Source organism: Terrapene carolina, unplaced genomic scaffold (assembly GCF_002925995.2).
Source record: "Terrapene carolina triunguis isolate 2854851 unplaced genomic scaffold, T_m_triunguis-2.0 Scaffold212, whole genome shotgun sequence".
In the NCBI taxonomy this organism is placed as follows: Eukaryota; Metazoa; Chordata; order Testudines; family Emydidae; genus Terrapene; species Terrapene triunguis.
The window spans coordinates 8119259-8145741 of record NW_020664563.1 but is presented as its reverse complement, the minus strand read 5'-3'; the positions used below and the strand labels follow the sequence as shown (position 1 = coordinate 8145741).

Below are 26483 nucleotides of genomic sequence, written 5' to 3'. Positions count from 1 at the left end.
TCGTGTGTGCGCGGGAGTCTCTTCCGGGTTTGCGGGCACCATGAGCACTATGTTCGCCGATACTGTCCTCATCGTCTTCATCTCGGTGTGCACGGCGCTGCTGGCCGAGGGTAAGCGGGGTCGCGGCCTGCGCTGGGGTGGCCGGGCTGCCGGGCGGTCTCCTTGGCCCCCGGCGTGTTCCAGTAGGGAGAGGGCGCCGGCCAGGCGTAACCCGGTGAGCAGCCTCCGAGCCAGCCCCTTCCCGGTTCAGGAGCAGGCAGGCTGCGAGTGGGGCTCCGGGCGCTCAGAGGGGAGGGGCTCCTCTCTGGTCACCCAAAGAGCCTATAGTGGGGCTCCGGCCTGGGTCCCCGAGCGCGATAGCCCTGAGGCCAAGGGCCAGGCCTGGCTCTGCCACAGCGACCGTGGGTGACTCTGTGCCCCAGTTCGCCATTATCTGTGCAATGGGGGCAATAGCCCTTCGCGGGCGGTTGTGAGGAGAAATGCATTACAGGTTTTTAAGGGCTCTGGTGATGGGGACTGTGTACATATCGTGGCTGGACAGAGTGAAAATGACTCTACAGCCTCAGTTGTGTGTATCGGTTTCTATAGATTTCTGAGGTAAATAACTTTCAGCAATAAAAGTGCTGGGAGATATGAGGTCTGCTTCTCACAGAGGTGTCTGTGCCATTCAGTGCATCTAATGCTTCCTTGACAAAGACAGCCCTCTGCTTACTGTATGTTGCTGTTTTCTGGGTTTCTTTCTCCTTGTTAAGGTACCCAAATCTAAATATTGCAGCAGCCCTGGGGCAGTTGCAATAGAGCTGTATAGAAAGTCATTGTCCCCTTATTTTATCTGATGCTTGTTTCAGGTATAACATGGGTGCTGGTTTACAGAACAGAGAAATACAAGAGACTGAAAGCTGAAGTGGAAAAACAAAGCAAAAAATGTAAGTGTTGCCTTTCAAACACCATACATACTATGGCTGTTCTTGTCTTCTCATTGTTTTCTGCTCCAGGATTTTTCAAAGTAGGGTCTGCTCTTGGCAAGAGGTGCCTGCTGTTTGTTCCCGAGGGTCCCTACCTCACCATAGAATACTTGGGAGCTATAAACATGACTACTGCCATTCTGGTCTGAGGGAGCCAGCCCCTAGCTTTATCCTTTTTTGTCCTTCACTGGAAGGAGAAGGGTTAGTACTGAGACCTGTCCTGATGTTAATTCCACCCCCTACCTAACTTCCACTGAAGAATGGGGGGAACAGAGATGAGTGTAAGCCTCTCTTTCCTTAGCACGGTTAGCCAGTGGTTATGTATATAGATTCCACCAGCTGCACTGAGGTGAGCTTAGGGATCCTGCCTGTGCTCTTTGAGAGGGACTCCAGATCTGGGGAGGAAAGAGCAGGAGGCGTTACTGAAAAGAGGAAGAATCGTGGTTAGCTGAATGGTATGAGAGACTATGGAGGAATAGATAAGGAGTGAGATTAAAGGTGCCAGAGGAGAATGAGGGAGGATGATTTTTGTGGTAGGAGGGGAAAAAGTGAGGGAAGAAAGAAGACCTTATACATACACATACAGAAGTTGCATGAGTTTAAACTGTTTTTTAAACTGATTGCACCAGTTTAAGTACAACCTCTCTATATAAAATGATCCTGAAATGACTTGGAGAAGGGTGGAGGGAGTACAATGCAGTAAAAAGAGCAAAGAAAATGAAGGATGGAGATAGAGGGAAGAAGATAGAGAGGTGGAGGAAGAGTTGGAAGATCTATGGTATAAGGTAAAAGTGGAGCGCAAAAGCATCAATAGAAATAAGTGAAGTAAGGGATTTAAGCAAGTGACAGCTAGACAGAAGATCGGCTTGGCTTCTGTCTCCCTCTCTCCTGAGCCTTCAGGAGAAGACCAGTTGGAATCATAGAGTCATAGAAGATTAGGATTGGAAGAGACCTCAGGAGGTCATGTAGTCCAATCCCCTGCTCAAAGCAGGACCAACCCAACTAAATCATCCCACCCAGGGCTTTGTCAAGGTGGGCCTTAAAAACCTCTAAGGATGGAGATACCACCACCTCCCTAGGTAACCCATTCCAGGGCTTCACCACCCTCCTAGTGAAATAGTGTTTCCTAACACCCAACCGAGACCTCCCCCACTGCAACTTGAGACCATTGTTCCTTGTTCTGTCATCTGCCACCACTGAGAACAGCTGAGCTCCATCCTCTTTGGAACCCCCCTTTAGGTAGTTGAAGGCTGCTATCAAATCCCCCCTCACTCTTCTTTTCTGCAGACTAAACAAGCCCAGTTTCCTCAGCCTCTCCTTGTAAGTCATGTGCCCCAGCCCCTCCACTCAACTCTCTCCAATTTGTCCACATCCTTTCTGTAGTGGGGGGCCCAAAACTGGACGCAGTCCTCCAGATGTGGCCTCACCAGTGCCGAATAGAGGGGAATAATCACTTCCCTCTATCTGCTGGCAATGCTCCTACTAATGCAGCCCAATATGCCGTTAGCCTTCTTGGCAACAAGGGCACACTGCTGACTCATATCCAGCTTCTCTTCCACTGTAATCCCCAGGTCCTTTTCTGCAGAACTGCTGCTTAGCCAGTCAGTCCCCAGCCTGTAGCAGTGCATGGGATTCTTCCATCCTAAGTGCAGGACTCTGCACTTGTCTTTGTTGAACCTCATCAGATTCCTTTTGGCCCAATCCTCCAATTTGTCTAGGTCACTCTGGACCCTACCCCTACCCTCCAGCGTATCTACCTCTCCCGCCCCCAGCTTAGTGTCATCTGCAAACTTGCTGAGGGTGCAATCCATCATCCAGATCATTAATAAAGATGTTGAACAAAACCGGTCCCAGGGCCAACCCCTGGGGCACTCCACTTGATACCGGCTGCCAATAAGACATTGAACCATTGATCGCTACCCGTTGAGCCCGACAATCTAGCCAGCTTCCTATCCACCTTATAGTCCATTCATCCAATCCATACTTTTTCCTGGCATATAAGACAGCGCAGAGTAGCTAAGTCTAAAACCTACTAGTATAAGTTATGAAAGCAACTGAAACCCCAGCAGAGGGTTTAGAGCAGGAGTGGGCAAACATTTTGGCCTGAGGACCACATCGGGGTATGGAAATTGTATGGCGGCCCATGAATGCTCACGAAATTGGGAGTAGGGGTGAGGGCTCCGGCTGGGGGTGCAGGCTCTGGAGTGGGGCCAGAAATGAGGAGTTCATGGTGCGGGCTGGGGCAGGGGGTTGGGTTGGAGGGGGGGTGAGGGCTCTGGCTGTGGGTGCAGGCTCTGGGGTGGGGCTGGGGATGAGGAGTTTGGGGTGTAGGAGGATGCTCCAGGCTGGGACCGAGGAATTCGGAGGCCAAGAGGGGGATCAGGGCTGGGGTACTGTGTGTGTGTGTCAGGGTTCTGGCTGGGGGTGCAGGCTCTGGGCTGGGGCTTGGGCTGCAGGAGGGTGCTCTGGGCTGGGACCAAGGGGTTTGGGAGGTGGGAGGAGGATCAGGGCTGGGCCTTGGGGGGGTGGGGTAGGCTCTCGGGTGCAGGCTCTGGGCGGTGCTTACCTCAAGCAGCTCCAGGAAGCATGTCACCCCTCCTGCTCCTATGCAGAGGCACAGCCAGCCCAATGGGAGCTGCGGGGGTGGCGCCTGCGGATGGGACAGAGTGCAAAGCCGCCTGGCCGTGCCTCCTCATGCTACATAGGAGCTGGCGAGGGGTCATGCCGGCTGCTTCCCGGAAGCCCCGCGGAGTGGGGCAAGCCCCCGACCCCGTTCCTTGGCTGGAGCGCCGGAGTGGAGCAAGCCCCCAACCCTGCTCCCCAGCGGGAGCTGAGGGCTGGATTAAAAGGTCTGATGGGCCGGATGTGGCCCGCGGGCCCTAGTTTGCCCACCCCGGGTTTAGAGTTAATGTGCTACTCGTTTGGGTGCTGTAGAACTTATAAGCAGCTGGTATAGATTAATCTCTGCTGTTTAATGATTGCTGTAGAGCAGGGGTGGCCAACCTGTGGCTCTGGAGCCACATGCGGCTCCTCAGAAGTTAATATGTGGCTCCTTGTATAGGCACCGACGCCGGGGCTGGAGCTACAGGCGCCAACTTTCCAATATGCCGGGGGGACTTCACTGCTCAACCTCTGGCTCTGCTACAGGCCCTGACCCCATTCCATCCCTTCCTGCCCCCTCCCCTGAGAGTGCCCTGCCCTCGCTCCTCCCCCTCCCCACCCCAGAGCCTCCTGCGCAACATGAAACAGTTGATCAGGAGGTGCAGCGAGGGAAGGGGAGGCGCAGATTGGTGGGGCTGCCGGTGGGCGGGAGATGCTGGGAGTGGGGGGAGAGGGGTGTGTGGAGCTGATGCGGGGCTGCTGACATGTTACTGTGGCTCTTTGGCAATGTACGTTGGTAAATTCTGGCTTCTTCTCAGGCTCAGGTTGGCCACCCCTGCTGTAGAGACTTTACTCTGATTATTTTGTAATTCCTCCTATCTCTGGTTTGTGTTTCCATGAAGAGCCAGATGTGAGGTGCATACACCAGTAATAATTGCTAACGTTAATGCTTGTGAGTTCGAGCTTGAGTGGCAGAGTTGAGAATAACAAATATTAGCTACAATTTCAGATTTGATTAGCATTTATTAATCATAATTTATCCACATATCCGTTTTAAAAGGAGCACTTATCTGTCCTTTGACAATTCTTAAATATACAACTGTAAAATAGACCACTCCTGCCACGCCTTTCAACCATTTGTCAATGTACCCACAGCAACAACCAATAAAACAGCACAAAAAAACCCCCCACCATGGATAAGATCACTAGGCTCCTCTGCCAGAGCCTTGCCATTCTATCACAGCTACAGAAAACAAATGGGTCTTGAAAGTGAATAAACTAGGGCTGTTAGACTGGGGGAGTGTTTATAATTTAATCTCTCAACAAAAACATACTCGTGGTATATGGCACAGCCATGTCTCAAAACTCAGTGAGCCTGAAAGTTTCAGGATAGATGTCTGATTGTTATCTGGCAATGGAAGAAGTTGCAAGACTGAAGCGTGGTTATAGTGAGAATAAAAATGATGTTGTGCCACTTTATTTACCCCTAGTGACCTTTCTGAGCAAACTTGCTCAGTTTATGTCACCCTTGCATAATCCTACTGGCCTGCTTGCTTGCGGTGTGTGATTTAGTTTATGGATAAGTAAACTTCACCAATAACATTTCATCAGCAGCATTGTGGTAAAAGCAGATGAGTAGGTTTGTGCCTGGGCTGTTCATTTTTTGACAATTGTGCAAGGTTGGCTTATGAGTCATAAGAATTTTATCTGTTAGCACCACTTATTCTCCTGTGATCTGGAAATTTAGCTGTAGTCTTTCTGTCTTGGTTATCACCAGGATTAAAATTTCTGCCATTAAAACTGAACTGATATATTAATATGTGAGACAGAAGTCTTCAGCGCCGACACTATGGGACAACAGGAGTGAAAATGGGTTTGTTGGTAAAGTAGATATACAGATGTGCCGTTGAAAAAAGGCGATCAATATCACTTATCTTATCATAACCGTACTTTAACATTTATCATCCCATTTTCGTATTGTGATATTGGCTATGTAAACCTGAAACTAAAACTTGGCTTTCACTTTCTGGGAATGTCAATCAAATTTCTCTGCTATTGGAGGTGATTCCATTTGCAGATTGAAAAGTATAGTTGCTGGATCACAGTCTCAACTGATCAGCACTCTGGCTTGTGACTATCTGGCTTTGCTTGGAGCAATCTGTGGAGTGTCTACTGTCTGGATTGGTTGTGTTACTTGGTTTTCTGGTAGCTTTGATAACTAAGTTTAGACTTGTTACTTAATTTTTAACTTCAAAATATTGGAAATATTTCAGCCCTAATTGGATGACCAGCAAGAATGGAGCTGGCTGTGCGAGACCGCTGGCGCAGCACTTGCACTGAGAATGCCTGCCTGTGAAGAAGGGATATAACAGAACACAGGCCTTTCTGTGTTCTGCTTCCCACTGCAGATAGCTAGGATCAGAGTTTCCCATAAAGCTTGTTTCATCACACTTGTTGAATTGAAAGTACTGTCTAGAATTCATAATGACAAATCAGCAAGGTCTGTTTAAACCAAAATGATACTCAAGCTCCTTGGTTCACAGTGTAATGGGCTCCTTTGGCAGGCTTTAAAAGTCTGGCTTTTGACAGGGATTGAAATTGTTCTTTTCCTCATCTAGGATCAGGGCCTGGAAAATATTCCTGGGCTTGTAAACATTTGTATCAGTCCAGCTCTGGCAGGTTATAAGACATTGAACATATATCATAGACATATATCTGTATCTTGCTTCCTTCCTCCTCCTCCTGTCTGCATGAGGGTTTTGGGTGTAAGGGAGAGGAAAAGAGAAGGGATTAGTAGCATAACTCTTCATTGTTTGTGTGAAAGTGATTCTATATTGTCTTTGCCCTTTGTAGTGGAAAAGAAGAAGGAAACGATAACTGAATCAGCAGGCCGACAGCAAAAAAAGAAAATAGGTAAGATTTGGGGAGGGGGGAGGTGTGATGCTCCAAAAGTGAGCGGGGGGCTGTGAGAAGAAGCTGCTGGAGATGACTTTCCCTTTCCTTCCACCCCCCATCCCCCCTTAAAACTTTAACACTTTATTTGGGGATGGGAGGAGACTTTGTTCTTGATGGGATGGCTAGAATGTGACTTTCTCTTCTTCCCTGTGGACTGTTGGAGCCTATTTCAAGGGAACTAGCCTCTTCCCTTCTAGATTGACTTTAGGCAAACCCAGTGGCACTGGGATTCCAATGCCCGCTGCTGCATAAGCGGGACTGGTCACATGGACCCAGACCAAGTAGTCTTTTAGCCTTAACTGTTCCCAGATGTTATCCCTGAGAGCTCATTGCTGCAATGCTTTATCGCCATGCAATAACTGTGGGACTATCGGAATACATGTTAGCGTTTGTGGTCCCAGATTGGATGAAACCTGTCTTTTTAGAGGTTAGATTTTTCATTTTTTCCTCATAGCATGACTGTAGGATGGAGTGAAGGGTGTATGGGTGTCGTAACGGCATCTTTATATCTAAATGTGGTCAGATTTCTTTCAAACTTGGCCTCAGCTGCGTTTGTAGCATTTGTTTTGGGGATAATTACAACATTCCTTTAATGTGTCTTTTCCTTTAAGTTACTGATGTATACTCCTTAACTCCAGTTCAACATAATGTTTTGTCTGGGGATATGTGAGAGAAAATGTGTTTAGAATGGCCACATTACTCTCAAATGTTAAAGCCATGAGTGAGTGATGCAGAGCAACCAGTTGAATTGTTACAGAAAATTTATCAGTAACATCCTAGACAGATACAAAACTTATTGGGACTGTATTTTCATTCCTCTTCCTGTAAAACCAGGTGTCTTCCTTATAATAAGTTCTGTATAAGGCCCAGAATAGCTATAATGATTTAAAATAGCTTTTCCTACATATAAACCTGGTGATCTCTGGACTTCTCCTAGGTGCAGAGCTTTAATTCCTTTCCTTTTCACGTGTGCATTATGATACAGGCCTTAATTACACAAGCACATCTCTTTCCCACAGAATCAGTGGGAAATTCAGTGCATAGGATGGAAGGTGCTTAGTGAAAGAGGAAGCTTTTTGCTATTCCTTCTTATCCTCATTATTCAGTGTGGACTCATACTTTATTTACAGCTAACTATCCAAATCCTACTGTGACCAAGGAATGTCTTATTTCCCTTTGGACTTCTCACCTATTCATCACTTGAGTATGAGTGCCTCACTAGCACTAATGAAGTTATTTTTACAATGCCCTTTTGAGCTAGTGAAGTGTTAACTGGAGTCATAAAGCAAGCCTGGGAAATTCTAGCCTAAATGGTTTGTTTGATAAAGTTATAAGTGGGCTTGGAAGGATTAGATATTTATTGGTAAATGTTTGTAAATGTCAATTTCATTGTACACACAAACTGAAAAAATATTTCCATCTATGATTGAAGTTTAGATCGGCAAAGTAAGAAAAATGCTTCTTGAGACCTTTTATTAGAGTCAAAATCCACCGATTTAGACTTTTGAATTAGGCTTCTTACAAATGGACTTGTGAATGAATAATAAAAAGAGAGATCGTTTGTGGATTCAAGGATATTTATTTTGTATATTTTCACATGTGATGTTGACTGTGTTAATGGTTATAAAGAATTAACTTTTTGAATCTGTGTCTAGTCATAATTGTCTGACCCCCCCCCACCCCCCAACTGAACATTTAAATGGTTAAATCTAAAAAGCTTAAAAATAAACATCAATATTGTCTGTCAAAATTATTTTTTAAAATTTGAATATTGTTATTTCTAGTTATGAGAAACAGGGAGGGGCGGGTGAGAAGAGTTACTATTGCTTCACCAAACACTTCCCATTGTAACCCTCTATATTCAGCTGCTTATAACTTTGGTGTTTGAAGGACTCTCCTGGTGCTACTCACAGCAACAGTGCTTTAGGGCCCATCTGTTGTGTTGATATCCCAATATAGAGATGCTGGACTCCCAGAAACCTTGCACTGCCACAGACTACTTCCCCAGGCCTCACTCACATTCCCTTTCCAATATCTCTTGTGGTTTTCCACATTCCTATTCAACCCCATATCTGTGGCTTTTCCAGGCTGCCTCTGGATCTTTAGCCACTGAGAGGATCAGGACTGGCGAGATGGGGCAGTGGAAATAGCAGATGGAACATGACTGTTCCATTGGCTGACCTTGACATAGCACAAAACAGCTCTCCTGAATAAGGGAAATAAAAATAACTTTTTAAAAAAAAAATTTGAAGTGGCCTTTGCATGAGATGTGTGAAACTTGGAGTTTGTGGTGACTGAAATGGCAGGGGCAACGCAGCGCAATGTTTCCAAAAGGAGTATCCTAAAGTGTTCTGTTCAGAAAGCTAGTATACATATTTTACTTAAATATTGCATAGAAAATCCAATCTTTGTATGAATGGTTCCTTAGGCTTTTGAAGTGTGAAACAGTAGGATTTTTGTCCTACTTTAAGTGCAGCTTTGGTGATCTGACCTTGGAATCCCTACAGACACCTCTGTAATGAAGTATGAGTTAACATATGTAGTGCATTTGCTTACAGCAGTGGTTTTCAAACTTTTTTTCTGGTGACCCAGTTGAAGAAAATTGTTGATGCCTGCGACCCAACGGAGCTGGGGACGAGAGGTTTGGGGTGTGGGAGGGGCTCAGGGCCGGTGCAGAGGTGAGGGCTGCAGGGTGAGGCTGAGGATGAGGGGTTTAGGGTGCACGAGGGGGCTCCAGATTTGGGGGGGGCTCAGGGCTAGGGCAGGGGGTTGGGCTGTGGGAGGGGATCAGCATTCTGGGCTGGGGTGCAGGCTCTGGGGTGGGGCCAGGAATGAGGGGTTTGGGGTGCAGGAGGGGACTCTGGGTTTGGGGTAGCTCAGGGCTGGGGCAGGAGGCTGGGGTGCAGAAGGGGGTCAGGGCTCTGGGCTGGGGGTGCAGGATTGGGTGGGGCTGGGGATAAGGGGTTTGGTGTGCAGGCAGGGGCTCCGGGTTTGGGGGAGGGGCTCAGGGCTGGGGCAAGGGATTGGGTTGTGGGGCAGGCTCCCCTCTGGCGGCTCCCGGTCAGCGGCGCAGCAGGGGTGCCAAGGCAGGCTTCCTGCCTGTCCTGGCACCGAGGACCGCACTGTGTCCCGGAAGTGGCCAGCAGCAGGTCTGGCTCCTAGGCGGAGGCACAAGCAGCTCCGCGCAGCTCTTGCCCACAGGCACCACCCTCCCCCAGATCCCAGCCAATGAGAGTGCGGAGCTGGTGTTCGGGGGGAGGGAGCAGTGTGTGGAGCCCTGTGGCCTCCCCCGCCTAGGAGCTGGACCTGCTGCTGGGTGCTTCCGGTGCACAGCGCGGTGTCAGAACAGGTAGGGACTAGCCTGCCTTAGCCGGGCAGCACTGCTGATGGGACTTTTAATGGCCCGGTTGGTGGTGCTGACCAGAGCCGCCGTGACCCAGTGCCTTACATTCCGTGACCCAGTACTGGGTCGCAACCCGCAGTTTGAAAACCACTGCCTTACAGTAATAAGATTTGATATGCAAATAACATTCTTAGAACAACACTACTTCCAGAATAAAATATGCTGACAGTACCTGATTTTTACAAGCACTATTTGATTTTCCAGTTGACATGTCCGTATGTCGTCATGCCCATTGTCTGAGTTGTTGTGCATTACCTTTGAATGTTGACAAACCTCATATACTTGTTCTGCTGCATGTTGTTCCGATTCAAGGACAGTTGGCTGTGTGCAGTTTTCACACTGTAATGTCTGGCATACAGAGCTGGAGTCTGTCTTGGAACTATTACTGGCTTGGATAGCAAGGAAGGTTTAGGCTTGAAAGTGAAATCATTCTGGTGTCTGGGTTGGTATAACCTCTATTCTCTTTCCTGCTTTACAGAGAGGCAAGAGGAGAAGCTGAAGAACAACAACAGGGACCTGTCGATGGTAAGAATGTTGTAAATTAGGGGCAATGCCCAAACTAGTGAAGGGCTAGATCTTGAGCTCTCCAGGAGGTGAAGGATCACCCTTAATTTCTATACTCTAAAGCACAGATCGTAGGTGCTCATATTCACATATCTCCATGGGCTGCACTTCTGACATCTGCAAGCTACAGTGTGGCTCTGAGTTCTACACTAGTCGCCCCTTCACTCCACACATAGCTTCATTAATTCTCATTCCCCTCCGCCCCCACAATCTCTCTAGTGCTTCCAAAATAAAAGCAGTTTTCCTGACTTTCCACTTACCCACCCCATCTTCCTAGTGAGCCCACTGCATTTGTTGTTTCCCTTCCGTCCTCACAGTTCCTGTGGACTCCCCTTTCTTTATGAGTGGTCAACCTCTTGGTTAACAGGACAGCCCTGAGCGCTCCCTTTCCTCCATAGGCTCTTCGCCCCTATGATCCCTCTCATGGCTGTTCCAGTACTCGTAGCTATTCAATCCTTCTAAGAGTTTTCTGCCTGGTCTCCTCTCCTACAAGCTGAGAGAGTGAGCTGAAAGATTGCCTTCTTTTCTGATCCTGACGATGATGCACAAAACCCATTATTCAGCATTAAAGCCCTCAAGCCCTAACTGTGGGACTTGCCTTTATTTTTAATCTGTTTGTTTCTCTCTGCATTAGCTGTCAATAATGAATGACTCTGACCTCTCTGGTTGCAGGTTCGAATGAAGTCCATGTTTGCAATTGGCTTTTGCTTTACTGCCCTCATGGGCATGTTCAACTCCATGTAAGTATCAACTCTCTCTGCCCCCCCCCCCCCACCCCGTCCACCCTCCAAGCCTTCAAAGTGAATGTATCCCATTCCCTCTCTCCTTTGCTACTTGGACTCATTCTAATGATGTTCATGGGGTCCCACTGAGAACTGCACCTAATTTGTATAAAATGGATCAAACTGCAGCTTTCCTCCTCTTCGATATGGAGGTGCAGCCTGCGAATCTGCAGGTCACAGCACTCATTGCTTCTGCTCAGCTCAGCATGGAGCATTGCATGCAGGGATTCTCTAGGCTGCACTTTAGCCACAACTGAACATGCTTGCTGTTCTGGAATATATGACCAGGATGAAAGTCTGGCTAATTCAGAATAGCTTTGCAGAGATCAGGCAGCCTTCCACAGTCTTCAGACCTTTCTATCACAGCTGCATCGGCTGCTTCATTGCTTTCTAAAGCAGTAGTCTGGGTTTTGTTTTTTTGTTTTTTTCCAGAAGCTGAGATGCTTAAAGAAAAAAAGATTTTGGAATTGACTAGGGTATTTATATAAGCTCTACTTTTCATATGGTTATATGTCTAAATAATACTGTCAGAATACCCCCAAAAACAAACAAACAAAAAAATGCTGGGGGATTTTTGTCCACAATGATTGTGACAGTAGTCCCATGGTTGGCCTCTGGATTTGTGGATGTCTCAAACTTAACTGGTCATTCAAACAAATCTACCCCGCCCTGCTTATTTGCTCGTGTTGTCACCTTCCCCATCACCAGTAATGCCATCCTCAGTTCCTTATTTGTCCACCTATCCCACAACCATCTTTGTGGTTTCTTCTGTGCAGCCGTTTGTATGGAACACCCTCTCTGAACTGGACCATAAAGACACTTTCCAGTCCCTCCTCAAGTCCCAACTCTGCCATGATGCTTATATGAAACTTAAAGGCTGCATCAAGAGCCACTGAGGGGGATACTTGATGTACTTTGGGAAGGGTGAATGCAGCTTGTCTCAGATGTGCGCTCTTCAGGTTAGGAAATCTCACTATATTTAGACAGTACCTAGTATATTGTGGGTGCTCTGTGATACAAATAATTTATATGAAGGGACACTTCCTGCAGTTGGTGAAGTGAAGCAAAGTCCAGCCCTTTGTATTAGGGTCTGGGCATAAATGCCAGCACTTAAAAATGTTCTGCCGATGACAGTTCTTTGTTGTACTAAGGTCAGTTATAGTGCAGCTTTAGGTGCAGAACCAGTGGGGGTCCCTCCCCACTGAAGAGTCTGCCATTTCGTGTTGTCTTCACAGCAGCAGGCAGACAGGTCTATGCCGCCCCGCTGTAGAGCTTTAACAAAAGCACCCTTCCTTCCATAGTGTCTACTTTGGCCCTAAATTTTCCAGCAGTGCATTTGCAGGACAAAGTATGTGCTTCTTTCCCTGATTGCTGAAGAACACTAGAGGCTGGAGCCCTTGTTCATCCACCGGGAGTTCAGTATGTTGGGCAAAGAGAGAGGCAGAAATATATACTTTGTACCATTCCCCTCACTGAGGCACTCAGTAGGGATCTGCGTCTTTTGAAGGGCCCAGGTTATGCTTACAAGCAGCTCATTCTGGGTGAGGGTTGTTCTGACCCTTATCTCTAGGGAAGGAAAAGTCCCTGGGAGGTGCAGACAAACAAGCACAATTAGAGAAACAGTCAACCATCTGGAACCACCCCCTGCTCCTCCTATACATAGTTGGAAACTGCACTACAAGGCCAGCGTTCTGCATCCACCTGGCAGAAGCAGTTGTGTTCTGTGTGCTTTGCTTTACGGAGGGCCTTGGATTGTGGTCCCAATTCTCTCTCTCTCCTTCTCTCTCTCCCCCACCTCTGTGTGCAGGGGTTCCATGTTTGTCCAGCTGCTAAAACTACTTTTGAAGGTTCTTACAACTATGTATCATTCCATCCTAGAACCTACTGATGCTTGTGATTAAACTTTCATTCTTGGTGGCCATCTTCTCAGTCTCTGGAGTACAGTCTGCTACCGCCAGCTTCCCCTATTAGAAGTTGGGCCTCACTCAGTCTTGACTTTTAAAATTATCTTCTTTTTTTTAAAAAAAAAAAAAGTCTAAATCATGCCATGTTGCTGTCTGTTTTCTAAAACTATCGCAGGAAGGTGAAGCTGCCCATTCTAGATGTCACATCCCAGATGTCCAGAGAGCTCCGTTATTATTTAAACAGGACTAACCCTTTTAGCAAGTCCAAGAGACTCTATGGCACTTAAAGAAAAATCTAAAGGTTTGACAGTTTTGGCTTAATGGCAATCTAAGTGGCTAAGACTGTGCTTCCAGTCTTATGAGCTGGCTAGTGTACCTGTGTGTGAAGGGCAGCTTCAGTGACTTGTGTCAGTGCCATGCCCTCATCTGAAATCTGTAGGGCTGTTCGGGGAGGAGGGAGAGAGCTGGTTGACACCTTCACCAATTGCTGTTCTCTTGATGTGGTATCAAGAAGAGATGTTGGTTGCAGAAGAACAGTGTTCAATCACTGTTTAGCTGGGCTCCTCAGGCCACTTCCTGGGAGGTCATGGCTACCTAGCCACCTACAGAGGTGCTCTGGATTCAGGGTTGGGAAGGAGAAAAGGAGATTGCTTGTGCTTGGAACAAGAGTCAGTGTATTGCTTCATTCACCCACTTCTTTCCCCCCCACTGCTGGAGAGCCCAAGGCCTAAAGTTTTGGGGGAGAGGGACTATAGGTTGTCTGGAGTGAGCATGCTGTGTATACCTTTGGACAATAGAATGTAGGTTGGCCATGTACCCCTTCTGTCAGCTACTGCCTAAAAGCCATGGCCATACAGTTAGGCATATGACTCCTACAGAGAGGCTTTGTACATGCAACATATATATACAGAGAACGGTAACTAGCCCCTTTCTTGCTGTTTGAAAATGGGAGCTGTAATACACGGTACAGGGATGGGAGGGACAGGTGCAGGAAGGCTGGCTTGAACACTAAAAGCAGAATGCCAGGTTGAGGATCTAGCATGAGGATCCTGATTATCCATTCAGGGCAATCTCTTTGTAGGTTGGTGGGATCCAGGCAAAACGTATGTCTGCTAGGGGTAGGGCGATCTGCGAGTGAATACTAGACTGGGATCCAGGCAGATAGGGGTATCTAGTGAGAGAAGTTACCTTGGTTCTCTCTGGACATTAACATCTTACTCATAAGTCCTGATCCATGCTTAAAGCATCAAACCTTACAGAATTCCCTACAAGAGTGTGCCTTAAAACCTAGGTCACCTGCCAGAAGAGAAGGTAGGTACCTCAGGGTATCACCTCTGAGCTAGTCTATGTTCCCACAGTAGGAGTAACGCAGAATCCTAAAACACTGGGGATGTTACAGGGAGACAAACATCCGTTCCTAGCCCTACTGCCAAACTGCCTGTGAGATGTCGGCACATGTTAGAACCATAGCTCTGTGTGAATGCCTCTCCACAGGAAAGAATGCTCATTTAGGAGCTCTTGAAACCAGAAACACCTGTTAGAAAATCAGCACTCAAGGAGAAAATAACATCAAACTCTGAGCATACACTGATGCAGCATGATATGCACACTGCTTCAAAGGGTAGTGTTGGCTGTCTGGTTTCAGAGGCTGAATCTCTTCAGTCTGTCCAAATTCACACCATGTCTCCATCTCTGGAATGTAGTACTGAATGCTTCCCATCTCCTGGAGCTGCACAGGTACCTTGGGGGAATATACAATGTCCCCTGCTTCTGAAGAGCGAATGCAGAGAAGGAGTATTGTATGAAAAGGAATTCTCTTCGTGGCGGTTGCCCACATCCCTTTTGGTAACTGATAAATGTAGCAAATCTGGAGAGAAAAAAAAAGAGTTGGACTTTGTTTTGTCTTCTGAAGCTGAGCACACACCTCTAGTACAAAAATCCATGAGTCTGCATAAAGTAACTGTATTACAACAGGCTGGTAATTCAGTCTCTTGACTCAAGTGTTACAGAACTCTGGGAGAAACCTATGTGTCACTTGGCTTTTAAATAGCAGGTGTCAGTACTTGAGGATGTTGATTAGAAAGTTCTTAGTCTGTGTCCCACAAACCTTGATCAGCAGTTTATCCAACCAGTAATCGTTAATAGGTTGACCTCCAGGAGGGACCCCTTGTCATTCCACAGCATCTGCTGAGGGAAGCCTGCACAGTCCATCCAGTGGATGGCAGGCCACTTTGATATGCAGGGGCTTGAGGATGGCAGGTGTGTATATATTAGTCTCTCTAGTATTGTGCATGTGAAGGTGGGGCAACATTTTTCTGGGCTTTTGACTTGATCTTCCATCTGGTTTTGTCCTCTTGGAGGCCTGTTTCATTTAAAACACTTAATCTGTTTTTCTGCAATCCAGGGACCCAATTACTGTCCCAGACTGAAGCCCTTCTCTAGGCTGGGTACTTGGTTGACGTCTCACATTAAGTGATCTCTTCTCTTTCAGATTTGACGGCCGAGTGGTGGCAAAACTTCCTTTTATCCCCCTCTCCTATATCCAGGGCCTGTCCCATCGCAACCTGCTCGGGGAGGATTACACTGACTGCTCCTTCATCTTCCTCTACATTCTCTGCACCATGTCTATCCGACAGGTGAGTGCTGAGCTGCTTCCTATGGGTGGGGAATGGGGCAGGTATTGATCTGCCACCCAGTAAGGAGTAGCAAGCACCCAATAACCAATTTAGCACATGTAGTCTGTCTTTGATCTACGTTTGTTTGAAGCTTTCATGTTGACCTCTGGTTCCCATAGGCTTAGCTGTCAAAGGAAATGTAGTGCAGAAAAGTCTCACTTTGTAGGAGGTCTTCTCTCAGCCCATGGGGGGGAGACCTGGCTAAAATCAGCAGGATTACTCCAGGACATTCAGACTGAGCCAGTGGAAATAGCTTCCACCCTGCTATGTGTCTCCATGTAACTTTGTGGCTTGACAGGATCGTTGTTGGCAAAGAACAAGTTGCATGATTCACTGACTTCACTGCAGGCTTCAGAAGATGCCTGGATTGCTAAGAAAAAGTCCTTACTAAAAACCTGTCAGTGCAGTCATATCAGAAAGAAAAACACTCCTCCTTTAGTGTACTCTGAGGTCATGTCTACACTGCATGTGGAAGTGAGCCATCTAGCCCAAATTCTCAGATTCATGGTAGTGGGACTTGTGCTAGCACTCTAAAAATGGTTCTGTGTAGATGTTGTGGCTCAGGCTCTGAAGCCAGCGGGGTGGGCTTGAGACCCTGAGCTGCAACATCAAAGCACGATCTAAATGCTATTTTTAGAGCATTAGCCTGAGCCCTGCCAGCACAAGTCTGTGGACACAGGCTGGGACGCTCATTCCCAGATGCAATGTAGCCTTAATGTAAGCTGCCTTTGTTCTCCAAAAGGCTCAATTTGTGTCCAAAAAATCTGCTGAGGCAGCAAGGAAGTCTGGGGTCAAACCTGCATTTTTCTCAAGTGCCTTATTCTCTTCCCTCCCCTTGCCTGCTTAATACATGACTCTCTCTGAAGGCTGAATAGCTTTCCCTTCAGAGTATTGTCTATTCCCAATCACCAGTGGGTGAAGTAATTTATAGAATCGGGGTCTGGTGTGACAAAATGCAAGGCCACGTTAGAGAACACTGTTAAGAATTTACCACCATGGTGGACTGTGACCCATACACAGGCCCTTCTGCTACAAGGGAGAACTGCTGGCCCTGAAAATGGGAAGTTTCTTTGTGGTTGAGAATAGCTTGCCACAGTGATGCCATCATTTTATCAGCTGCAATGCACTGAAGCAGGGATAACGGTGAAGTAGCTGTTTAACTGACAGTGGATCTGCTATTAGCACATGACTAGGTTGGATGGAGTGTCAGTCTGTGTTGGTGAGGACCAGTGGGACTTGAGTGCTGCTGAAAGTGTGTTCTGCTTGTTGATTTTCCTCCAGGGAGTGGTGAGAGGCTAATAGACTCTGGAAGCTGGATTAATGCTGATGCACTTAGATGGTTCTCTATTTTTATCTTTCCTCTTGCTTTGGTTCACTTCCTGAATGCTTGCTGCTTATTTCTCCTTGATCTGCAGATCTCTGTTGCTTTTTCCTCTGGAGGTGCCAAGGGACTTAGAAACCCTTACAGCAGGTCAGCAGAGGAAATGACTCTTGTGCCAACTTCTAACAGAGGGGTCAGGATGGGCTTGGTGAAGTGGCTCAATAATAGAATGAAAGCTCCTTTACCCCAGAATAAGTGCATGGATCAAACAGATTCTCTCCCTCCTTCTACAGCAGGATCCTTCATTAAATCAGATCTGTGTCCAGTCTTGTGTAAAGGAACAAGGCAAACAAATTAGCAAAAGCCATCAAGTCCACCGACCCCTTATTAAATGCTCTCAGCACAGCAGGTCTTGTCAAGTGCTCTTTCCCTGGCCTGGAACTAGAACAGCAGGTGCTGTTGTGTGCTGAGGGGTTTGTCTAGTTTTTGTGGTTTCTGTGTCACCCACTGGGAAGCTTTTGTGTTGTTTCTACAGTGACTGCCCCCCAGTGAATCTCTCACCAGATAGCAAGTGCCTTGCAGGGGAAACTCTCCTTGCCACCAATTTGTGTTACAATGTGGCTCTACGCCTTTCTAGTCTAACACAATAGACTTTCTTTTGCACCCTTGAAAGGCCACGAGTAGTGAGAGTGAAACTCAGATTGTGCTGGCTGCTGCATGTCTGCTCTGCACCAGTTGGATACTTGGGGAATTCAGTGGCTGAAAAATCCCAAGTGGCTTTTTTGTAAGTTTTTAAAATAAAAAATTCCCATGGTAAATTCCAGTTTTGACTATTTCCTGCTGTCACCTTCTGCAATGAAACAGACTAGAAGCAGCACGAAATGAATGGCTAGGCATAAACACTCAGGTTTTCAATGCTAGGTGTTCAGCTTGTTCAGTCCAACAAGCCTTCAATAGAAAATTCCAGTAAGGGTCTTTACTTGTGACAGAGAGTCCCTGTTAATGGCCTGGTGGGGGGAGTAGCACCATTGCCTTGGAAAGGGTTTTTCAGCTGTGTAGCTTCATATGCTGCAGCCTCTCTAGTTTAACACTTTTTTTTATTCCCTGTAGAACTGATGTACTTTGTACTCCTAGCACTACATTAAAAGAGGTAGCTGCTCCTTTCATACTCAAGTCTTTACCTCTAAACTGTAGTTTAAACTGGTCCCCATAGAGCTGGGAGGTGGAGGAACCCCTCTACATTCCATGCGGGCAATAGCCCAAGAGAGGAGCTGCAGAGAGGTGGGGCGCTGGAATTAAATAGTGGGAGAACAGGGGAATATCCCAGAGTCCATTGTGGGGGAGCGGTGTGGGAGAGAATCCCCAGAACTCATTAAGTTGAGGCAGAGCCTGGGTTTAGTTCAGGGTGTGAGTGTGTCAATCTGCTTTGGGAGAGGACTAACTGGTGGGGATCAAGTGCTGCTGATTTAAACAGGCATTGCTTATGGGGTGGGGAGTGGTAGCACAGCTACTCTTCACCTTGAGGAAACTCCTCAAGCCATGCTCGACACCTTTTTGCCTGTGACCTGGGGCCAGCATCTCCTGAAATATCCAACTTGCAGTGAGTAACTTCCTCTGCACTGTTCCCATCTCCCCCTGCACGTAAATCCTGTCCAGTGGTTCCTCATGCCTTCCTGTTTGGAGAGAGGGCTGCTGCTGGGAGAGGCTTTCTACAGGCCATTGAGCTGCTGCCTTTCAGCTGAGGAAGTCTGCTGCTGAATTGGGTGTGATGCAGAATGTCAGTTATCTCCTTTGCCCCTCCTCCTGTTAGTGCACTAACAGCCTTCACCTGTCCTGTTTATCTTGAGTAATAAACCTTTATTACACAGAGGCTTGCCAATATTTAGTTTCCTTTTCACACATGCTTGAATTTTAGACCTGTCCTCGTCCTCTACTCAAGATCTGCTCCTGGTGGGAGTGGGGGCCAGTGATTCCCCCTGCAGACAGGAGAGGGAGCACATCTTTCTTTCCCACAAACTGTCCTGATTATTGTGGGGCAGGAGGTCAGTCCTGGTTAGTTTTCTTCTCCTAGGGCACTTAAAAGTTTTGCACAGAAATGACATCCATTCTCTCTGCACTGATTGTGGGATGGAAAGGATTCAAAGAAAAAGACAAGGTGGTGGGAGACTAGTGTAATACAAATGTTCTTGCTCCCCTGCTGCTTCTTTCTTCCGCTCCCATCGGTAACAGTGTGCTGCCCACAGCATCCTTTTTAGAGAAGAAGAGTGTGTGCTATGCCGTGGGAACCCAACATGGTGCAGGCCTCCATAACACTTTTATGGCATGTCTATACTTACCTCCGGGTCCGGCGGTAAGCAATCGATCTTCTGGGATCGATTTATCGCATCTTGTCTAGACGCGATAAATCGATCCCGGACGTGCTCGCCGTCGACGCCGGTACTCCTGCTCCACGAGAGGAGTACGCGGAGTCAACGGGGGAGCCTGCCTGCCACGTGTGGACCCGCGGTAAGTTCGAACTAAGATACTTCGACTTCAGCTACGTTATTCACGTAGCTGAAGTTGCGTATCTTAGTTCGAAGTGTGGGGTTAGTGTGGACCAGCCCTTAGTCCCAGCATCAGTGTCTGGGACCTTCTGTGCAATTTTAACATCACTGTCTTGCAAAAATCATTTATCAGCATGATGCTAGCTACATGTCTGCTGGAGAGAGAACTCTACAATTGTGGGAAAGGAAAGGCTGGCCAGAGAGTGTGTAGTATTCGGATTGGTTATAGTTTGGCTCAGGTATAGTTGGCTCAGGTCAACATGTCTGTTTGCCTCTACTCTCATAATCCGTCCTCCCACCAGTGAGATCTGTCTGACCAGCTAGAACGTAGAGGGCTGAGTGATGACATCGACAAGAGTCGGGAGGATGCAGTGCAAGCTTCCCCTTTTGCTCTATCAGTGCACCTCAGTCCTGATCCTGCAGTACCCCCTACTGGTCAATTGAGTCCCTTTTCAATAGCTGTTCCCTTTCTTTATTAATATCTGGAGCAAATAGTACTGGGACAAGAGACACAAGATGGAGCCTCCCACAGCAAAATGTTTTTGTGTTATATACAGATCTTACTCCTAAAATGATACAACACATCTCAGTGTGTTCCCTGTCTAGCAACTATCCCACAAGTAGGAAGGTGAAGCAAGAACTTATCAATTTACTTAGGGACCTTCCACTGTGTTTAATGTTTTTGTTAGTTAAACCAGTGGTCTCCAAAGTGGGCTGCGAAAGAGGATCCTTTGGGGTGCGCGGCAGGAGGCGCACCACCGGAGCAGCGCCACTTCCTCCCCCCCCCCCCCGGCAGTTTGGCCGGGAGTCCGAGCGGCTTTCTCGCTCTCTCCTCTCCCCTCCCCCCGCCCCTCGGCAGTTCGGCCGGGAGCAGGGGGTGCGTGCTCAAAAATTTTTTACTGATGGGGTGCGCGATCAAAAAACTTTGGAGACCACTGAGTTAAACTATAGTGTACATGTATCTCATCACAGGTGGGGGTGGTAGCATCTCCTTTTATTAAAGTTCGCCAGTATTTCCTGTTACAAGGCCCTATTTTTAGTTATTGATAACCTGGCCAAATTTTAACCCTTTGGGCTGAAATTTTCCATGCTATTAGTTACCTCTGGTAGTGCAAGTGGCAGAGGTCTGTGGGTTGGATCTAAAGGTTCCAACCTTGCTGATGAATCATATGGGCATCAATATAATGCCACATGATGGAATTTTTTTTTCAGTTTGCTTTTTTAAAAACCCAGGAGATTACACACAGGTTTTTGTGTTAAAAGAACATTACTAAAGTTGCAAATCCAAGCACTCAGAAGTTAGGAAATGCCAGAATTAAGGTTGCCTGTGCATATGTGTTATGATACAGCCCAGGGATCAGCAACCTTTGGCACGCCGCCCACCAGGGTAAGCCCCTGGCGAGCCGGGACGGTTTGTTTACCTGCAGCATCCGCAGGTTTGGCTGATCGCAGCTCCGATGGCCACCATTCCCGTAGCCCCCATTGGCTTGGAACGGTGAACCGCGGCCAGTCGGAGCTGCGATCGGCTGAACCTGCGAACACTGCAGGTAAACAAACCGGCCCAGCCTGCCAGGGGCTTTCCCTGACAGGCTGCGTGCCAAAGGTTGCCAATCCCTGATACAGCCTTTAATCACATGACCACTCGCTGTTTTTTCCACAGGACGCTGCCTCATTCAGTGAACAGGATGGACAGTGCTCACTTCATTAGCAACTACTTACCATGTTTTCTCATTGTTCAATGCGTGGCCCCAGGCCTTGGTTACTCTCACTAGTCAAACCCCGTTCTGAAGACAGAACTATTAATCTCCTCAGGGGCTTTTCTCTCATACTCAACACTACACCAGCTTTGTGCTTTAATAAACATTACTGATCTTATTTTCACAATACTCTTGTGAGATGAGGGGGTATTAGCCCCATTTTACAGATGGGTAACTGCAGCCCAGAGAGATTAAGATCAAAAGTATTCACTAATCTTAGGTGTCCAGTTTGAGATGCTGAGGACCTGATTTGCAAAGTACTTAGCATTATACGGCTTTATATGTTCAGAGCACAGCTCCCATTTACTTCAGTTGCAGCTATGAGTGCTCAACATGTCTGCAAATCATAAGAACATAAGAACGGCCATATTGGGTCAGACCAATGGTCCATCTAGCCCAATATCCTGTCTCCTAACAGGGGCCAATGCTAGATCCTTCAGCATGAATGAACAGAACAGGTCACTTTATCAAGTGAGCCATCCCCTTTTGCCTAGTTCCAGCTTCTGTCAGTTGGAGGCTTTGGAACACCTAAAGCATGGGGTTGCGTCCCTGACCAGCTTTGCTAATAGTCTTTGATGGACCTATCCTCCATACACTAATTCTTTTTTGAACCCAGTTATACTTTTGGCCTTCACAACATGTGGCAATGAGTTCCACACGCTGACTCTGTGTTGTGTGAAGAAGTACTACTTCCTTTTGTTTGTTTTAAACCTGCTGCCTATTCATTTCATGGGTGACCCCTGATTTTTGTGTTAAGTGAAGGGATAAATAACACTTTTTTCCCCACACCATTCATGATTTTATAGATCTCTATCCTATCCCCTTAGTCATCTCTTCTAAACTGAACAGTCCCAGTTTTTTTTAATCCGTCCTCAGATGGAAGCTGTTCCATACCCCTAACTAATCCTTTTTGTTGCCCTTCTCTGTACTTTCTCCAGTTCTAATATATCCTTCTTGAGATGGTGTGATCAGAACTGCATGCAACATTCAAGGTGTGGGTGCACCATGGATTTATATAGTGTCTTATATTTTCTGTCTTCTTATCTATCCCTTTCCTAATGGTTCCTATTATTCTGTTAGCTTTGTTGACTGTCGCTGCACATCAAGCAGATGTTTTCAGAGAACTGTCCATAATTACTCCAACATCTTTCTTGAGTGGTAATAGCTAATTTAGACCCCATCATTTTGTATGTATGGTTGGGATTACATTTTCTGATGTGTAATGCATTGCATTTATCAATATTATATTTCATCTGCCATTTTGTTGCCCAGTTACCCAGTTTTGTGAGATCCTTTTGTATCTCTTTGCTGTCACCTTTGGACTTCACTATCTTGAATAGTTTTGTATCGTCTGCAAACTTTGCCACTGCACTGTTTACTCCTTTTTCCAGATAATTTATGAATATGTTGAACAGCACAGCTCCCAGCACAGATTCTTGGGGGACCCTGCTATTTACCCCTCTCCACTGTGAAAACTGGCCATTTATTCCTACCCTTTGTTTACTATCTTCCTATCACAGGCCTCAGGTTGGGCACCCAGTAAATGAGGCATACATAATTAGTGGCCATTTGTGAAAAAGTTTGGTTTAAGTGACTTGTGCAGCATCACACATGAGCTCTGTAATAGAGGCAGAGATGAATGCAGCCCTGCAGAACTGCATTCTAACTGTCTCAACCATGAGAATGTCCTTGCTCTTCCTTCAGTTTCCTGCCTTATTCACTATGCACCTTCCAACTTCTGCAACAAATGAAGTAGACCATAATCTTGTTCACTACACAGCCCTGATTGATCCCCAGAGCAGGCTGGAAAAAATACTATGTGGTCCTATAATTAAAGATTTTGTCGTCGTGCATATGCACAAGGGGGCCAAATTAAGGTTACACTGACAACCTTAATTCTGACATTTCCTAATTTATGGGTGCTTGACTTTGCAACTCTAATGTTCTTTAACATAGCTTTGTGTGTAATTGTAAAAAGTAGAATGTTTGCCATCGGCAAATGCTATAAAGCTATGTGACTTCCCTTTAACCTCCTTTCCTTTTTCAATTGCTTGTAACTCTTACATATTTGTATTTGGGCTGAAATTTTCCATACCCTCTGCCCGAAAGTGACTTCTGTCTTTTGTGTGTAAAATTTTTGGTTCTCTGCTCTGTGAGTGTCAAAGTAGTGGGGAAGTTCTCAGTATGTTCCACTTCAAAGCACAAAAATCTCATGATTCTAAAAGGTAGAAGCTGGAAATTTCCTAGTTGGCTTGTGTTGACAATCTTCTTGAGGAAGGCATTCAAGGGTGAAGAAACTCCGTTCAGTAGTTTATCCTCTTTTGGTTTGTGCATATTCAGATTTTTCCATTTTGTCCCTCCAGCACCATTTAAGCTTGCATCATTTAGAACACTGGTATTGATTATAGTGAAGGATGCCCTCTGCTTATATCATGCTTCTAACATGATCCAGTGTTGAAACTAAATAAATGTAGTTTAATTGCACTGTGCTGTTTTTAACGGAGCTTCACACAAATCTCAGTACAATACTAATCTTTAAGCATTCTGCTATGAGTATGACTTTCCTGATGAAAATGCTTGTTTTTTGTGGGGGTTTTTCCCCCAATCCTAATGTTCCATTAACACTAGTGTGATGTTGCATTAAAACACTGTGTTCAAAAATCTAACCAGTGGACAAAGGCAGAGACAAGGTCATCTGCAAAAATTTATTTTTGTTGATAGGTAGAAACAACCAGGAGTCCTTGTGGCACCTTAGACTAACAAATTTTGTGGGCTAGAACCCACTTCATCAGATGCATGGAGTGGAAAATACAGGAGCAGGTATAAATATATGAAAAGATGTGGTTTGCCTTACCAATGTGAGGTCAGTCTAAGGAGACAATTCAATTGACAGTGGGATACCAAGGGAGGAAAAATAACTTTTGAAGTGGTAATGAGAGTGGCCCATTTCAGACAGTTGACAAGAAGGTGTGAGTAACAGTAGGGGGACATTAGTATTGGGGAAATTAGGTTTAGGTTTTGTAATGACTCAGCCACTCCCAGTCTTTATTCAGGCCTAATCGGATGATGTCCAGTTTGCAAATGAATTCCAGTTCTGCAGTTTCATGTTGGAGTCTGTGTTTGAAGTTTTTTTGTTTGAAGAATTGCCACTTTCAACGCAAAAGAATAAATGGACACAAATCTGACATCAGGAATCATAACATTCAAAAACCAGAAGGAGAACACTTCAATCTCCCTGGTCACTCAATAACAGACCTGAAAGTGGCAATTCTTCAACAAAAAAACCTTCAAAAACAGACTCCAATGTGAAACTGCAGAACTGGAATTAATTTGCAAACTGGACACCATCAGCTTAGGCCTGAATAGAGACTGGGAGTGGTTGGGTCATTACAGAACCTAAACCTAATTTCCCCAATACTAATTTCCCCCTACTGTTACTCACACCTTCTTGTCAACTGTCTGAAATGGGCCACTCATTACCCCTTCAAAAGTTATTTTTCCTCCCTTGGTATCCTACGGTCAATTGAATAGTCTCCTTAGACTGACCTCACACTTGGTAAGGCAAACCACATCTTTTCATGTATTTATACCTGCTCCTGTATTTTCCACTCCATGCATCTGATGAAGTGGGTTCTAGCCCACAAAAGCTTATGCCCAAATAAATTTGTTAATCTCTAAGGTGCCCCAAGGACTCCTCGTTGTTTTTGCTGATACAGACTAACACCGTTACCACTCTGAAACCTGTTGATAGGTAGGTATACTGTACCATGTGTCTCAGGAGAGAAAACACTGTTTCCATCTACATCATTAGCACAGAAATCAGCTCTGTACTCAGACTTGTGGCAGGAGCTCAACAATTCCTGTGGTGGCCGGGTGGGCGACCCAGTTCTGATTGTATTGTGTAAGATCCTTCCTGTCTCGTTTACAGCCTCCTTTGACAGTGGTTTTTGGAATGTGTGAAAACAGCAACGTGCTGCTCCTAGATTTTCTGCCTGTAAGCAGAGAACAGGAAGCTGCTACTGCGTATGCATTGTAGTTGAATTGCAAAGATATCTAATGTTACCATCTTAATTTAAAGAAAACATAATAGGCAAAGGCTGCAGCCTGCAACAAGAACTGTATTACCTACCCATTGGCTTTATGACTTATGTAGGTGAAGCTAAAATTGAATTGCAGCCCTGGACTGGACCCCACTCCAACTGTGGGAAGCTTGATCAGGAAACAAACTCTGGAGCTTAGGCCCACCTCCAATTGCAGTTCATTATGCATATAAATCAGTTAATCTCTCTGGGTTGCATACTTTCTGGGCCCTTTTGCATGGATACAGATATATCACATATATACACTGGCTAAACTGAGTTGTAAAACCCTGGAGGTTGAAGCTAATGAGAGGTTTGCCACTGGTCTAAACAGAACCAGGATTTCACCTGTGTATTGGCTTCCTTCTCACCACACCATCATCACATCATTCTTTTTTTGTTTTCACAGAATATTCAGAAGATGCTTGGCCTGGCTCCTTCGCGGGCTGCCACTAAGCAGGCAGGGGGCTTCCTCGGTCCCCCTCCTCAAGCTGGGAAATTCTCTTGAAGTATAGTCATGCACCTTCCACAGCAGCTCCCATTGATGTCAATATCAAAGACAGATTGCCCTCAGTTTGTAACAAGATTGGATTCCACAGCAGGCTATTAATTTGAAGCAGCCTTTGGGATGGGTACTGCCTTCACGGAAGCATCTTTGTATTGGGCGTGTTCTACAAGCAGCCTGTCACGATTGAAGCAAAGTTCTTGGCAGATAACGTGAGATGTGTTTTGTGTGTCTGTGTAATAAACGTTTAAGCCCCTTGTATTTAAAATGTAGTAACCTAATCACATTGCAGGGACAGTGGAACTGTCTTGCTTTATAGAACTACTGTAAGGATACTAAAACCTTATTTGGAGCCATGAGAGGGAACCTGAATCAGGTGCCAAAGATCTGTAAAATAAACAGATTTTGGAAAGTCTTGCACCATCATGC

General features: G+C 46.2%; 1 protein-coding gene across 2 annotated transcripts; it reads left to right on the top strand.

Annotated features, from left to right (window-relative positions):
* On the top strand, positions 1-26148 carry LOC113407535 (calcium load-activated calcium channel). Of its 2 annotated transcripts, none has more exons than XM_026656148.1 (7): positions 1-110; positions 849-926; positions 6420-6479; positions 10403-10449; positions 11161-11228; positions 15666-15810; positions 25959-26148. In XM_026656148.1, exons 1-7 carry the CDS (start codon positions 41-43, stop codon positions 26055-26057), a joined length of 567 nt encoding a protein of 188 aa, XP_026511933.1. In that variant the 5' UTR covers positions 1-40; the 3' UTR covers positions 26058-26148. The 2 variants fall into 2 exon arrangements, with proteins under 2 accessions (XP_026511933.1, XP_026511932.1); XM_026656147.1 differs by lacking the exon at positions 25959-26148 and adding an exon at positions 17265-17543.
* Positions 26149-26483: the final 335 nt, after the last annotated feature.